The sequence below is a fragment of the Limulus polyphemus genome, unplaced genomic scaffold, assembly GCF_000517525.1.
Source record: "Limulus polyphemus unplaced genomic scaffold, Limulus_polyphemus-2.1.2 Scaffold287, whole genome shotgun sequence".
Lineage (NCBI taxonomy): Eukaryota > Metazoa > Arthropoda > Merostomata > Xiphosura > Limulidae > Limulus > Limulus polyphemus.
The window spans coordinates 153,859-170,649 of record NW_013665897.1 but is presented as its reverse complement, the minus strand read 5'-3'; the positions used below and the strand labels follow the sequence as shown (position 1 = coordinate 170,649).

The following is a 16,791-nucleotide window of genomic DNA, read 5'->3' as shown; positions in this document are numbered from 1 at the left end:
TTTCTTTTATACTACTCCTTGTGCATTTGAGACTACTGGTGCTTAAGACTTTTTTTTTTCCCCCTGTAATATCAAAATTAATCAGATTGATTTGATTAAAACATTCCATATCTTGATTAAATAAATTGATCTGTTAAAGCATGACATCGTCACATTTAATCTTTTTAGAGTTTAAATACTCCTATTTACTTGGCCCAATATGAGATGCCAATAAGAACAGATCATATCATTTTGAACACATTTATTTCTGTTATATGGTAGTGCAGATTTTTACTCAGTATTATAGCTCATTGTATTTGGTAAACGTTTATACTGTAGGAAGGGTCACGCTTTAGCACCTTTAATTATTATAAACTATACAACTTAATGTCTCGTACATGACTGGTACAAATAAAATTCCAACTAAAAAATCTGTTCTGATGGTAAGTTTTAATCTACAAAAGTCAAAGTACAGTTGAAAATTTTCTTATTACCAGATCTTACCAAGCAAGCTTAGCTGAGAAGTTAATTATATCAGTCATGTATATAAAATAATAACAATAACACATATAACAGTGATTATCTCTGCTTGGTATCTTTTAACTTGTGATATTTGACATGAAAAAAATGTTTAAGCAGTAGTATCACCATAAAAAAAGTGTAGATGTCAAAAATTGTAATTGTTTTTTACAGCTTATGGCTTTATTCATGTAATAGTGGAAAACAAAGGGAAAAAATATACAACCACATATTTTATCTTGCACAGTTGGGAAAAAGGGGTACAAACAGTTTTCGATGGTGGTCTTTGAGGATTCCTAATTTCATCATTACATCTTATCACATCTGTCATATATATTGTTTATCCAAATATATATTTAATATCCATTTTCATTGCTAACCCACTTTAGCCAGGATACTACATTTAACCATACAAAGAGAAAATGTGCTTTTGCAATGGAACATTACAGAAAGTAACACGTGGATTACACTGGTAAGTTGATTATACACACACAAACACACACCTAAAACCATTATACTATTAATTTAGAGGCCAGAATAAAAAATCCAGAATAAAAGAAACAAGTACCTACAGTACCAAATAATATGTGGAGTTGAAACACACGAAGATGATTTGTTAATAAAACAAAATGTAAAATTAAACACACATGAAACTAAATCAAATTGGAAATATCAAATAAAGAGAATAGTGAACCCAAAAAATATTACAAATGGTAAAAAAAAAATGAAACAAACTTGTTGTTTAGTTTCTTTTCATCTATATGTTTGTGTATGTGTTCACTGTCATATGTTAGTTTCATGCCTCTTTAATTTCACTTTAATTGACAAAGCCTATTTTTAAACTCCAAATACCATTTTGTACTATAGGTATTTTATTTTTTACACTTTAAACTTTTATAAAAAAATATTTTAGACAGTTTTCTCAAAAATTATACCTGTGGTCTGTGGTTCTCTTAAATTTGCATAAGTTGTATTTGGCATCCACGGTAACTGAAGAATAAACATATTACCAAGTTAGAATACTAAACTATTATTTAAATGTTATTTGAAAAGCACATAGAATCATAAAAATAAACTGATCACAGTTAAAAAACTCAACAGTCTTATTGCATTTAAATGATTTTTCAACAAATATATTTCATCTGACTGTTTATAAACTATCAACATGTTATATTTGTTTATTATAAGATTGTTAATACAGATAACACTAACTTGTGACATTTTAACTCTTTTATGACTATGTAAATAACATTTATAGAAATAGAAAACAACTAAAAACCCTACAAACATTCCTTTATTTATTATTTTATACCAATTATCACCCACAGATAGTCAAACCTTCACATAACTCTGAGCAATTATGAGCTCTCATAATTAACCTCTCACAATATTATCATATTTCATAATAAGAAAATAGATTACAGCTATGGGTAGCACACTTATACTTTGTGATAATAAATATAGCACTAAATCTCTTTCTAACTATGAATGTTAATAAATTAATATAAATTTTCAATGTCTTTAACATCCCAGTAAATTACAAGTGACAAAACAAGTGGCATTACTGCAAAATTGAATGAATGCTGGAAAAAAGGAATACTGAAGTCTTGCACCTCCATTTTACAGTAGACTCCAAGACTGTTACAACTCAAGAAAGAAACTCTGTTAAAGGAATTATGTGCATTATACCACACACATACATACATACTTATTGTTAGTTTATGATTATATATATACAATAATTATAATAAAATATTAGTTATTACCTCGACATACTGTATACCACCTGGAGGATTAAGCAGAGTATAAATTTCCTTTGCTTCTCTTTCAGATATGTTGGACAGGTCTAAAAATTCCAAGTCCTAAAACATAAAAATAACAAAACATTCTGAAAATACTACTACTACTACTTCATTATACTAATTCCAAATGGTAAAAGAAGAAGAAAAAAAAAGAAGACATATTTCTATGGTTTTGGACTTAACTAGTACCTACTTTGTAACATTACTTGGCCTAAGATAACCTTTTATTGGACACTAATTCCCACAGTATAGCACTTACTTGACACAAATGTTAGCACTGAAAGTAATATTATTATTAACAAAATGGGTATAAACTTAACTGATAAGCTGAACAAACTCTGAAAAGTCTTAAAACTTGTTTTCCTACTAGACACATTAATTAATTTCCAATACTATGACATTTTTGCAGGGTTCTACAAGGTGAATAATAAACAGAGGTAGCCCTACTTTACAAGGACATTCCTAATAAATATTATAAAATGTTTAGCATTTGAAATTATTGGTTAATCATATGCAATTAGAACTATGTACATGATTACTTGCAAGAGGGTTGGCCTTTTTCTTTGAGGGGAGATTTTTGTTCACTTGAAAGAGCAAGTCCTTTAGTTGCTGGAAGAATTTTGTAAAGGAGTAAACAAAACATCTTGGATTAGGTCACACGGATACTGCTTACACAGAAAGGAAAGTGCTCCTGCTCATGTTGGAATTGGGTTCTTTTACTTATGGTTATGCATTAATTGTTTATAGAAAGTAATGTTTTTGCTTTTAGCATTTTTAAGTATCACTCAATAACCTTGCATTTAAGTCTCTGTATATCTACACTAATTTCAATTTTCACATATATCTCTTACAAATGCTAACCTAGTTTATTCTCACAAGTAAAATACCTGGAATGCCACAGCATCAGTGCTGCTTACAGTAGTTGGCAGTAACTACTGAATTTAATATTACTGTCTACTAATCAAAAATTAATTTCTACTCATAAAAATACTTTTATCCTGGATGATAAATTTCATAAAAATGCTTAAGATTCCAAAAAAAAAAGAAAAAATTAAAAAGAAAATACTAGCAATTACATTTATAGATTTTGCCAATTTAGTAAAATACTGCCTTTAATGACAAATGAACATTTATTTGTTTAATAAATTCTTTGAACTTATGAGCAAAAGTAAAGAAAAATGAATAACTGCATCAACCACACTATACCCTGTACCAGGACTAATCAGGCTGGCTGCGACATGACAGAAACAGTAGTAGCTGAGATACTTAGTTATATTATCATATTGTATTAACAACTGTTATGGTGTTAACTAAATTAAGTTGGTGAAGTGTAATATTTATCAATATAATACAAGTCAGTAAAACATAAAATTTTTTCAGTTTTATAAACTTTATACAAAGAGTATTTCAAACAATACCCGTGTATATTTTGAATAACAGGTTTACTGTTATTGGATTTTTGTATCTGAAGTATTGTATTAGCAGTGCTTGTACTGCAATTATACATGTACATGATAAGTTTCTTTCCTCAGAGAAACAAGTGTGGGAATTTACATATTATTCATGATTTCTTTCATTGATAAAAAGTTTTAAACATGAATAGTAAAGTTTTCACATGAGCTAATATATATATATATATGTATATCATGTATCAGCTAAGAAATAAAACTTATTTGGTAAACTGAATACTGACATACTTAAATTAAATGCTCACCAAGTATCAGCTGAAAGTTGTCGAAAGATAAGAAAATGAGTAAAATGTGAGAGAATGATATGAAGAGATTTTCTAACAATGAAATACATTAACTTTCCAAGAACAAAACCAAATTAACAAGCATCAGCCATGTTAGTGCATGAAGTGAAAAAGCATAAAAGCCAACTAAAAGATTCTAATTTCACAAGTGTGACATTATTCCACTGCTGAATATGTATTGTGATGTGTCATGCTTCAGTGTTCTGAGCATGACAGTCAGGATTTTTATATTTTAGTTTCCTTATTATCATAGTTTTGTTAAATTTAATGCTTCTTATGTTCCTATACCATCACTTGATTTGTATCTTCCATATCACCATACCGAATTTAAAAATTCTGTTTGCATAAACTTATGAGGACATAATTAACTCATAATAATTAACAATAGAGATAATAAAATACAAGAAGTGGTGACTGAAGTTATTTCTTAAAAATTTTATTATTACTTAGTCATTTGATTGAGATCTTGTAATATAAAATTTATGTGCAAGATTATGGGTCAGTTTCTGTTAAAAGAGGATAAGTTCAGCACCCAATGCAGAAAAGAAATCTAAGTGTCCTTTTTCAGCAACAAATCATACTTTTTCTCACAAAACAAGATTGAAGTAAAAACTTTTAGATCAATGTACATAAAACCAATATTTATGATAATATTAATTATAAATCATATCATTGATTCTTACAAGCTGTGCATTTTTTTACTTCAGATCAATTGACAAAGATGTATTTAAGCTAATACAAGGAATATATACAAGAAGCAACTTCATTCAACATCCAACAAGTGGTCCATTTGTATTTAGCTGAACTTGAATTTTCTTTCACAATGTAGTAAGAATCACTATAAAAGTTTCACTTTTCATGTTACTATCATTTGTAAGCATATTGATATTATTTTATCAATTTTTCTTAAGTTTTCTTGACACTTAAATTTATGTATCCACCAAACAAAAAAAAAAACTGTTTCACCACCAATAACACACATTGAAGTTGCACACAAGCAACATTTTTCATAACACATAATTTCAAAATTTTAAATTTCTCAATACAAGTATTTCAAGTGCATGGTGCTACAATGTTCACTTGTCACAGTTCATTTGATACAAGAGAATTTGTTCAACATCACAAGATTTCACAGACAGAATTCATAAACTCAGTCATATTTTCTATAGGCAAAGTTTCTCATCATATTTTGACCACACTACTGCCTTTTTAAAATAATCATGACAATACCTTAATTTTTCAATTTTTGTTTTTAAATTTAATAAGAAATCAAACCATTTTTGTATCTCAGGGGACTATTAAGATCACCTTTTGCTAGCTCTACTAAGTCATATGCCATGTCATTATATAGTACAGCATGGCCTCATTAGTTCTGTTAAATCAACGTATGGTTATGCTATTAGTATTACATATACTGTTATTGACATTTCACTATATAATAATTTAATTTATCAATGAAATCATTAAATTTAAATATATGTTAGACTTCTAGATTAATTCTTAACATTTGTCTATTACTTTGGATTGTCTCTTCTTAATTTGAATTTTGGTGTAAGTTTGTTGAGTTTTGTACAAAGTTACTCGAGGGCTATCTGTGCTAGCTGCCCCTAATTTTGAAGTGATAGACTAGAAAGAAGGTAACTAGTCAATACCATCTACTGCCAACCATTGGGTTATTCTTTACCAATAAATTGTGGGATTGACCATCATATCATAGTGCTCCCACGTCTGAAAGGTTGAGCATGTTTGGCAATAGGTTTCAATCTGACAACCCATAGATTGCACCCTTATCACTAAGCCATGCCAACTCTATGAAGGTAGGAAGTGTTGTCTTTGTATCTTCTGTCTATTGCATTACTTTAGTTAATTTTCTTATGGGAGTGATACTTGTAATTTATTGAACTATTTGTTTTAACTACAGACACATACATTTTTCTTTATTATTACATATTCCTGATATTGACCCTACAGCTAAACAGTGGTATGTTGGAAGCCATTATAATTTAAAATCAAACTAAAGTTATATGTGTACTAATGCTAATGGCTTTTTTTTTCTGTTTGTAATTAACAAATTACACCATTTTTCTTTGTAGCTCCTTTCATTAAATCATTGGTCATGATGACTGAAATAACTCTTACTGTATATATTTATTTTTACAATTATTAATATTATTTTGCCTTGTTAGTTTAGTGTGACTAGATAAATGAAACATATGATAATGTTACATTTACAACCACAAAGTAACAATCTAATTTCAGAATGTAGTTTCCATGACAATATTTATATTGTGAAGGGGCAAGGAAATTGGCTAGTAAAACACTTCGAACCATGGGAATGGCACTTATCTGAAAAGCCAGCTAAGCCAAACACTGTCCAGCTTTGCATTATTGTTTAAAGTACAGTAATACTTAATAGTGTGGATCGACAAGGATTCCAACTAATTCAAGTGCCAGAAAACCACCCTATCAAATTTCTAAGTGAAAAACTAATAATACGCTAAGAAGGTCACTAATATTTCTGGTATTGCAATTCAAAAATTTCTAAAAACAGCAACTTTTTTCGTCTACTACCTACTTACCTGAACACGTCGACAGAACAAGTGCCTAGACGGCTCAAACTATCGCTACAAGATTTCCCCAGCTTACTTGACTGGTCTATGGGTATCTGCTTTCGATATTATGATAAAAATCCACACGTGTGTATATATATATATATAGGTATAATATAAATGGTAAACATGCCATGCACATACTTAAATATCTTTTCAACCCAACGAATGGGGCTACATATCAACGGATAGACACATGACACTTTCTAAAAGTAAAAAATATACATTATACAGGTATAACGTAAAAAGTAAACAAATATGAGTATTGAAAAATTATGAATCCTAAAATGATGTAGGGATCCTGCTACAAAAAAGTAATGAACAAGAATTAAAACAACAATCACAAATTTATTTCTTACTTTGGCAGCTTTATACACTTTATCTGCAGGCCAAAGTAAGGATTAAATTTTATAAATTTGTGATTGTGGTTTTAATTCTTGTAAACATTATAGCTATCAGAGGGATATAGCTATAATGAAAGTTTAAAAATGTTGCATCCATTCCATGGACATATAAAAACTGAACAAATAAATAGGACAAAAAAGAAAATTTTAATGGAAAAGTAGGGATCATTGGTTATTCATAGAATTGGTATTAAAAGCATCCAAAAATAAATGCTACAATAAAAAGTACAGAAACAAGTAAATTGATACTAGTTGGATAGATTTTATAACGATTTTCAATCCCTAACTTGGTTGGCATTGTGATCTGTATAACTAAATGAAGCTGTCTTTTTTTATACTCACACCAATCAGAAATAGTAATTAAATAGTAGCCATCATCTGCCATGCAAAACCGCTTTGACTAAAGCCTCATTTCATTTATGACTGTGATTACCTCTGCTTGAAATGTCAATAGGTTTAATACACCACCACTTTCTGTGAACATTTTAAGGTTCACCAATTTTTACCCAGTTCTCTCTACTCAGAATGGCAATTACTGAACAAAATATACAGAAAAACTAAACACAAATGTCAAGATTTTCAACATGGGTGTGGTTAGAATTATTTACCACAACTTTTTCAAAATTAAAGATTTCCAAGCCTAGATTTATAATTATGCATTTTCCATGACTAAGCACCCTTGCATACAGAACTATCAAACTAGCAGATACAACCACAAAAATTAGTTAAATACATGTACTTTAACCTACCTGAGGCTCCATGTTTTTATTCCACACATTCACAGATGCTCAGATGACTTGTAATCTACTGCTAAGCTCTGTAAGAAATATAATAAGAACTTTGCTCAAGCTAAGCGTCATGCCAAGAGAATCTAAACAATACCCAAATTTAAGTGAAGCACACCTAAAACTTTTGGTAATAACTTATAACTAAAGGGTTCTAGTGATGGCAGTATTATCCAATTTTATTTTTTGCTATCTCATTTAAATTTGGCATCTTAAAATATTTGCACCTGAATGTCTTAAATAATATTATATCTCATAAATAATTCAACTAGTGAAGAATCTGGGGATCAAGGTTGAAAACACTATGATTTTAAAAACTTGAACTTAATATATAACTTCAACTTAGATTATTTTTTCTGGTGTCCACTCATGTTTTAATTTCAATTTGCTACTGAGTTAAATTCAATCCGATCTTTTTATCACATAATCTTGAAAAACCTGATAAATAAAAGGTTATCTATGCAAAGAGAGGCATTTACAGTACTATCTCTAAGGTTTTTGCCAATTTATTTCAATTAGATGCACACATTAACAGATTTATGAGACATAAAACTGGTTAATTGGAATCAGCCTAAATCATATAATTAGCCAATTATTAACAGAAGAAACGGACACATTTTAAATGCTCCCAAAAAAATCTGAAAAAGGTCTGACAGACCAAAAATATTTTGAATATTATCTTAGTTTCTGGTTATTGCTTTTGCATTATCTCCCACAACTTCCTGGAAGACTTTTCTTTAACTTATAAACATTTAATTCTAATCACACTGCAGTCCCTTTGGACCATTCTAGATCTTTCTGACATACAATTTACTCATCACTCATGCTTAATTAACATCTGACAATCATGCTATGGGCAGACTTATAGCAAAATGTATAAAAAAATCCTTTCCAAACAAAAATATTTATAATGCAAGGTTACTATGCATTATACAGCCAAAGGACATTACATTTCAATAAAGGAATCTTCCAGGTTCTCTACAGAATCTGAAAAAATTTACACAGCGAAGGGTTTAGGGCAGCAACAAGCTCTGAAACCACACTTCAGCTCTGGAGTATGTACTCATTAGTAAAGTGAAGACTACGATAACAAGAGATCCCTATGAGCCAAATGGCCATTATCATTTACTGTATACTATTTATATATCGTACTAACAAAGGCTTAAATCCATCATATGAAATAATTTAGTATAATTGATTAATTCAAATTAAATAAATAAAAATATAGTTACAGATAATATCACTGATGAGACGTTACAGAGACTAAAGATACCTTTCTATATACGATATATATGATGCACTTAGCTTTTCAAAGTTCCTGTGGAAAACATGATCAATTGTTTATTTTTACACATGTAGCACTCAGTTGTTAAAGTTTTAATTTGGTTCAATATAAATATTTAGGCAGGAATGAATTTGTTTGTAGCACTAACACTTAATCTATAAATAACCCACTTTCTGATTAAATTTTTGTATGCAATAACCTCCTTTTTTTAAATAATGGTTTGAATAGTTTCTTTTCCTTGGGTAGGATATGTCATACATTAGATTTTATACTGCATATGTGAATCTTCTCTATATTATTATGCCTTTCTTGTAAGTACAACATAAACATCAAAAACCATAATGGGCATTTCAACTTTTATCTATCATGAAACAAATATTGGTACAAACAAAACAGTTACATTCCTTAACTTCCAAGAAGTTCTTAGTGACCTACTTGCTCCTGCCATATTTAATATAAGTGTTGAGAACCTTCTAAGCAAATTTAGTTCAACATCCAAATTTAGAATATGCAAAGGCAGCAACTCGAGCAACTTGCTGCCTGTGTAAAATGTATCTGATTGATGTCTTTAATTCAAAATTTTGTTCATTGTTTTGTTTTTAATTAAGCACAAAGCTACACAATGGGCTATCTGTGCTCTGCCCACCACGGGTATCGAAACCCGGATTTTAGCGTTGTAAGTCCGCAGACATACCGCTGTGCCACTGGGTAGCTTGTTCATTGAAGACGTCTTTTTCCCTTTTGTTTATGCTCCTCTTGACTTCTAGCTACACGCTTCTAAAACAATTGGCCTACACAATGAATACATCATTAACATCTACTATTCAAGGTAACGCATAGTTCAAGAATATAGGACATCAAGTACAAGACAAATCTGGTTTTGATGTAAGTTCAGTAACCTGGACAACACCAGAGCAAATGTTGTGGTCCATTCTGAAGATATTCTTCCATAAAAAGACTGCCTTAATACATAAGTGAGGTACAAGGCAAGCATCCTCACTAAGGTAAAAGATGAAAAACTTACTTAAAGTATTTGTAATAATTAAACATTTTTGATGAAATCACAAAATTACTCAGCTTTCAAGTTAAACCTTAGTTATCCATTTTTCCATGTTCCACCTGTATGAGTTTCAACTTGCAAGGAAAGTCAAAATCAAAACTTCTATTGTTTAATGCTAGCAAGATACAGTGAATTAGTCCTAACAATATTATTTGAAGAATGGGGAATATCAGTGTTTGAAAACAATGTAAAATTAAACTCATCTTTCCTATTTACTCTTCACTAGGTAGTTCTAAACTATTGCAAGTTTTTAAGCAATGTACTTAACTTCGATGATGAGGAACCCACTTTGAGACTAATAATGGTTGGAGACGGCTTGAATGGGTAATGAACAAAAACTTTAATACAAGTTTAACATAACAGCAAATGTACAACGTTTTGTCATCATCATCATGTACTTAACTGTCCTCTCTGCTACTATAACATGCAATAACCCAAAATACAACTTAATCATAATACACATGATTTGACAGAGTGCATGCCAGTTGTGGTTTTGAGTCACATTTGAATTAAAATTCATGTTTTATTAATTAAACTAATAAAGTGTAAAAGCTACTAGCCAGGGAAATATTAATCCTTTCAGTAAATTAGTACATTCATCAAAGATAAAAGCACTTTACACTTTTGGTCACTTTCAAACATCTGGATAGGCATGTCTACACTTTCAACACTACAGTAAGAACTTCTACAAGTTTGAAATTCACCTTGATTTGTTACAGCAATTCACTAACTTCAATTGTAATAAAATTTCAAGTCAGACAATGTCAGGTAATTGTATCATTAACTATTCTAAATACTTATGAATAGTTTTTTAAATATAAAATATGGTATTTTACATTTTGCTGTCATGCAAAAAAAGTTAGTTTCTATCCCTGTAAATAAAATTATTAATCTTGCACTCTTTAGAAACAGTACTGTCATTTTGAAAAAAAGTAAGTAATAAAAAGTTAATTAACAATACATTTCAAAACTGTATTGTTGATTATACATTAAAAAATTTAGAAAAGGTAATCTTGATTCATGTTCAAGCAACAAGTTTCATATTTCAATAATTACTTTTCATAAGATTTATTTTGTGTTGTATATTGAAGATTATACCTAGTCAGGAATGGGTTTACTAATTATTTGTTGTGATAAAATTTATATTATAGTTCTTTGAAAGATTTTGTATGGATTTTTCTTATATTTTAACAAATTATTTTTGTGTGACACTGGCTGTAGCAGCAGCTTATTTAGACCATTACATGAGTAAAAAATAGGAACGCTTTTATCCAGTGTTCACAATACACAATTCAGAATAAATCATCTGATAGAGATCAGTACAAACAATGACATCTAGCAAGCAATGATTGTAAAACATGATGACAAGTGAATAAACTCAGGCAAATAATTAAAACATGCTGAGAAATAATTTGCCCAAATTAACTCGGGCAAATGTTTTTTGAAACATGGAGGTCACCCAAGTTATCTTTGGCAAATCATTGAAGTGGTTAAGCAAAACTATTAAAAATAATTATATGAAAACCTAAATAAAAAAAATTTAACTATTTATTCCAAAATCTATTTTAGTTTAGGACAAAATCCATAGGACTTTTTTGTCAAAAAGCTGCATATCCATCAATGCAATGCCACTAGCAGCTCAATTTTGTCAGGAATGACACAGATGTATACCACGTTTTGCACCTTAGCTCTTCACATATATTCATTCATGTATTTCATGACTTTTAACATTTACTCATTATGGTTTTACAGTGTAGCATGTAAAATATTCTACACATGAACTAATAAGGAAACCATGATTTACATTAATGCAGCCTCAAACTAAAGATATACATATAACAGGTTAAGTAATTTTTATTACGTTAAATATCCTTCTTACAGCTAGCTGTCAAACTTTAGGGATCCCCTATTATAAACAAAAACATTGTAATATTGTTAAATTAATTTAAATAATTTTTATATGTGTGACTGAAGATTGGTGAATTGAAAGGTATGTATATTTATGTAAAGTGTTGGTCTAAGGTTCAGAGGTATGCATTTCCTTGTTTACTGCAGTTCAAAATTTTAAGAAATTTCCATGGATCCCTTGTAATCTATCCAGTGTTTTCCTATCAAAAGAATGAACAATGTGGAAAAAACTACTTTGGACCAATGGTAAAACCTTTTGTTTCTCAAACAAACCTGGAAGTCTGAATATGAATTCCACACCTATGTATAAGAATTTAAATTTCTCAATTAGCTGATAATAGTAAACTGATGGGTAAAATCAATTATTTGGAAAATGTTTCTTTAATGCAGAAGGAGTTGGATAATCTTGTTGAGTGGGTTAATTTGTGAAGTGAAAAGTGTGTTTTTGTCATCTTGTTTAAGGAAGAGTGTCATTGTCAAGTTGCTAGAGTTCATTGAAGAGCTACCATGATGATTTCAGATTTGGATTATCATAAGGGGTTAGGTTGGAACATGTTTCAACTAGAGATTAGAAGGGCTCAGGGCCACAATTAAGGTTTTTCAGATAGTTAACTGTTTGGAATCTATAAATCTAGGTGACATTTCAATGAACTGAAGACAGTAAGACTAGAAGACACACGTTTATGATACTAAAAATTCACACAAACAAAATTTCTATTAGTAAATGATTTTTTTAATAAAGTGTTTGAACTATGGACTTGTTTGTGGTAGAATCTACAACACTAAGGAGTTGAAGATAAGACTGAATGATAATTTTACAAATCAGGGCCAAAAATTAAAAAAGGGGTTTCTGTACCTAATTTAGAGTAGGTGTTAAAAAATTCAGAGAGCATAAATGAGCCAAACCACTCCTTATCCTTTGGAAATAAAATGAAAAGTGATACATTTAGGGTATGGAAATTTGAAGAAAGATCTTTTTTCGTTTGTGGAAAAAATTTTAGTGCTGTGGAAAGTGAGAAGGATTAGGGTGTGATATGGTACTTTGAAAAGACTTGTTTTCTTTATTGTTGATCTCAATACACCTTCTATTTTCTTTTCTTATATATCTTATGAGAGGGCACCAACCATACACCTGATTATTACTATAAATTCATGCCCAAGTGTTTATTATATTCATGTTTGTCAAATGTTGATATCGTGGAAGAAAACCAAAATACAAAAACCTTAGAATAAGCATTTTGTTTTCCAATGAAATAACTACCATTAAGTTGAAAATGTCTCATGGAGAATAGAGATGAGATTTAACTTTTATGTTGCATTTTTAGAAGAAATATTTACTAAACATTTTAAAAAACCTAGTTTTGTACGGTGAAGCCTAGAGTTACAAAAGGTGTGTTATGTTACATTAAGAAAAAAGCTAAATCATTTATATATTTTCTCTCACAACATGCATTGCCAGTGTCAACACAGATGATCAATATAAACATAAAAGACATAAAGCATGAATTTTATGTTAACCTTATACAAGATGAAACTTCAGTCTGTACTGAGCTGAAAGCACAATAACAGTCTTTAGGTTCACTCTATGAAATCATTCAATGTATTAATTAGTATTCATTTGCTCTTATTTAACTAAATACTTTAACGTAACAGTAAAACACTTTTATTCTTAATTTTAATGATGGCACTGTATGTATCACACAAACAACAAGGAACATGTGGTTTAATCTCCAGTAAAATCATTCTTCTGTTCACTTCACTCATCCACTTGATTGTTTTGTCAATAAATATTGCTATGCAAGGCTATTCTTGCACACATACACTCTTGGCTTAAAAAAATGTAGTAATTTAATTTTTAAACCCATCCTTTATTTTTTAGGAAATCATATACTCCCCCATTAATGTTAAATCTTGTAAGTTATAGTTGTAAAATGCTGTCTTCAACTATCGCCGAATATCAACTCATTGCACATGTCAATCACCTTAAAAATAAAACTGCCTCTCTGAAGCCTCATCCTGTCTTTCGAAGTTCTTCAAAATAAAACTTAGTATCCTCTCGTTATATAGTGTTATCTTGACTTAGTCTTAAGTTCAGAAAACAGCAAAACGAAACAAAAGCTTTTATTAGTTTGTTATTAATATAATTTAAACTATACTTTCATTTTCCCGGATATTCTTCTTAGTCATAAGTTTCAATACCATCAACTCATATTGTTCTATTCTCAAGAGATAATAAAATGTATAAATCTATCATTATGCTGGTACTAGTAGTAGTAGCTAATCTTTAAATTAACCATTCAACTAGGCCTAATACAAAATCAGAGGTTAGGCTTAGCAATGTGTTACTTTTGTTTAATAACTACTGCTACTAAGTCCTAGCAAATTGAAGTATTGGAACTTATAAATATCATATTACTAGTACTACTATCTTGATGTTTAACACTCAACTTTTCTTATACTATAGCGCCAAAATTATTTATTTATAAAATTATTAAACAAACTAAGTATTCTAGACTTTAAAAATAAAATAAAAAAATACCAGTTTAAAAAGGTACATTCCAAATATTTTTGAGACATGGCAAACGCAGCATACATTGCAACTTGTGAGCTGACATGCTTCCGGTCTAAGATGGCGAGAAGAAAATTCAGTGGCTGAAACAACGGTGTAAACTAAGAGTCAAAATAGTCTTGATTATGTAACTTAATAACGTATTTAAATACAAGTTTTACGTTAAAAATACATTTTTAACCTGGTACTGTTTTTGTTTATCTTTTTACCTTTTAAACATAATGTTTCCTTTTTTATATTTTTTAAGACTTTTTATTATTTGCAATAAAACAAACAGGCCCCAAGGCAAAGTATTTAGCTGCAAGAAATCTATTTAATGCTTGTTTGTTAAATTTCACGCAAAACTACAAGAGGGTTATCTGCTATGGCTGTCCCTAATTTTGAAGTGATAGACTTAAAGGAAGGCAGCTAGTTAACACCACCTACTTGGGCTACTCATTGTCAGACCGAAAAGTGTAGTTTGACTGTCACTCTTATAACGCGTCCACGGCCTCAAAGTTCGAAGCACCTTCTTCTTCTTCTTCTTCTTTTTTTTTTTTCTTTTTTAGCGTGAACCATGAAACCGCAAATCTACAGTAAGGCACATGACCCACTGGGCCATATCTAAATTAGTGAGATGTATGTTTTTCAAACCAGTACTATGCTAAACCTATATAAATATTATGGTACTATCTGTTGTATGTTCATGTAACTAGTTCAAAAATTGGTATGGAGGTTCATTAGTTCCGTGCAGAGGTACATACAAATTTTCAAGTAAGCATTTTGCGTTTTTTACCACTACCTCACCTCCTGTGGATGGATCTCTATCAAATTTGATACGGAGGTTCATTAGGTTCTTAGGAGATACATTCACGTTTTCAGTTTTGCATTTTACGTTGTGTGGTTTTTACGGGCGTTTTTTACTACTACTTCGCCTGCTGTTGATAGATCTTCACCAAATTTGGCATGAAGGTTTGTTGAGTCCATGGGGAGATACATACAAATTTTCAGTTTTGCGTTTTGCAATTTTATGGGAATTTTTATCACTACTTCGACCTCTGTTGAGGGATCTTCACCAAATTTGACATGAAGATTTTTTATGGGTCAATACAGAGATATATTCAAATTTGCGGTTTCACATTTTGTGTTTTGCAGTTTTATTAGATATAAGGGAAGCAACTTTACATGTCTTAATATTATCTTTCATTAATCATGAATCTACAACTTCCGTCCAGGGGACGGGTACTCCAACTAGTCTATATAAATATAATAGTACTGTCTGCTGTATGTCCATGTAACTACTTAGCAGGGAGCGGATAGATCTTCACCAAATTTGGAAAGGAGCTTCAATAGGTCCATGCGGGCGTACATACAAACTTTCAGTTTCGTATTTTATGTTTTGTAGTTTTTATGGGCGTTTTTGTGTTTTCGCGTTTTTCACCACTGCTTCGACCCCTGTTGATGGATCTTCACCTAATTTGGCATGAAGATTTGGTGAGCCTTGAGGAGATACATGCAAATTTGCGGTTTCACATTTTGTGTTTTGTAGTTTTTATGGGCGTTTTTGCTTTTTTTTTTTTGCAACTACATATAAGAAGCAACTTTTCATGTCCTAAGATAGCCTTTCATAAATCATGAATTTACATAACTTCTGTCCAGGGGACGGGTACTCCAGATAGTCATAAAATAAACTATTTTATTTGTTGGATCTAAAGTTGTTATCTAGTTAATTTAATGGAAACGTTTATTCAAAAAGATAAGGTATAAAAAATAATAATATACGTATTTAGGTCTAACTAGACAACTCGTGACCCCTTGGGTCACCCACTATTCAGAGGTTATGAAGAATTCAAGCTAATTTCAATATTGCACGGAAATGAAGGTTTATTTTGAGATGATTTAATTAAATATTTCAATTCATTCGTGTTATTCATAATTCAAGAAAAGATATTTGATTGTTGACCGGGAGTAAAAATAAAGACTATTTCATTTTTCAAAAAAGCGAAGACAGAGTTTTCAGGTATTGTGGTGAATTAGTTCATTATGTTGTGGTCTTTCCTCTTAAACCTTCTACAAATAAGAAACAGTTTATTTTTTCTTCTAATTACCTACCATAACCAAGTTACATTATTGAGAAAT

General features: G+C 30.2%; 1 protein-coding gene across 1 annotated transcript in view; it reads right to left on the bottom strand.

Annotated features, from left to right (window-relative positions):
- LOC106457062 (ubiquitin carboxyl-terminal hydrolase 10-like) overlaps positions 1-14,736 on the bottom strand; it is a 41,456-nt gene extending 26,720 nt beyond the window's left edge. Inside the window, exons 1-4 of the mRNA XM_013916447.2 lie at positions 14,644-14,736; positions 7,816-7,883; positions 2,265-2,360; positions 1,434-1,488 (exon numbers count right to left, since the gene is read on the bottom strand). Of these exons, the coding sequence (XP_013771901.1) occupies positions 1,434-1,488; positions 2,265-2,360; positions 7,816-7,827 (163 nt within the window). The 5' untranslated portion in view covers positions 7,828-7,883; positions 14,644-14,736. The remainder of the gene's footprint in view (positions 1-1,433; positions 1,489-2,264; positions 2,361-7,815; positions 7,884-14,643) is intronic.
- Between the last annotated feature and the right edge of the window lie 2,055 nt (positions 14,737-16,791).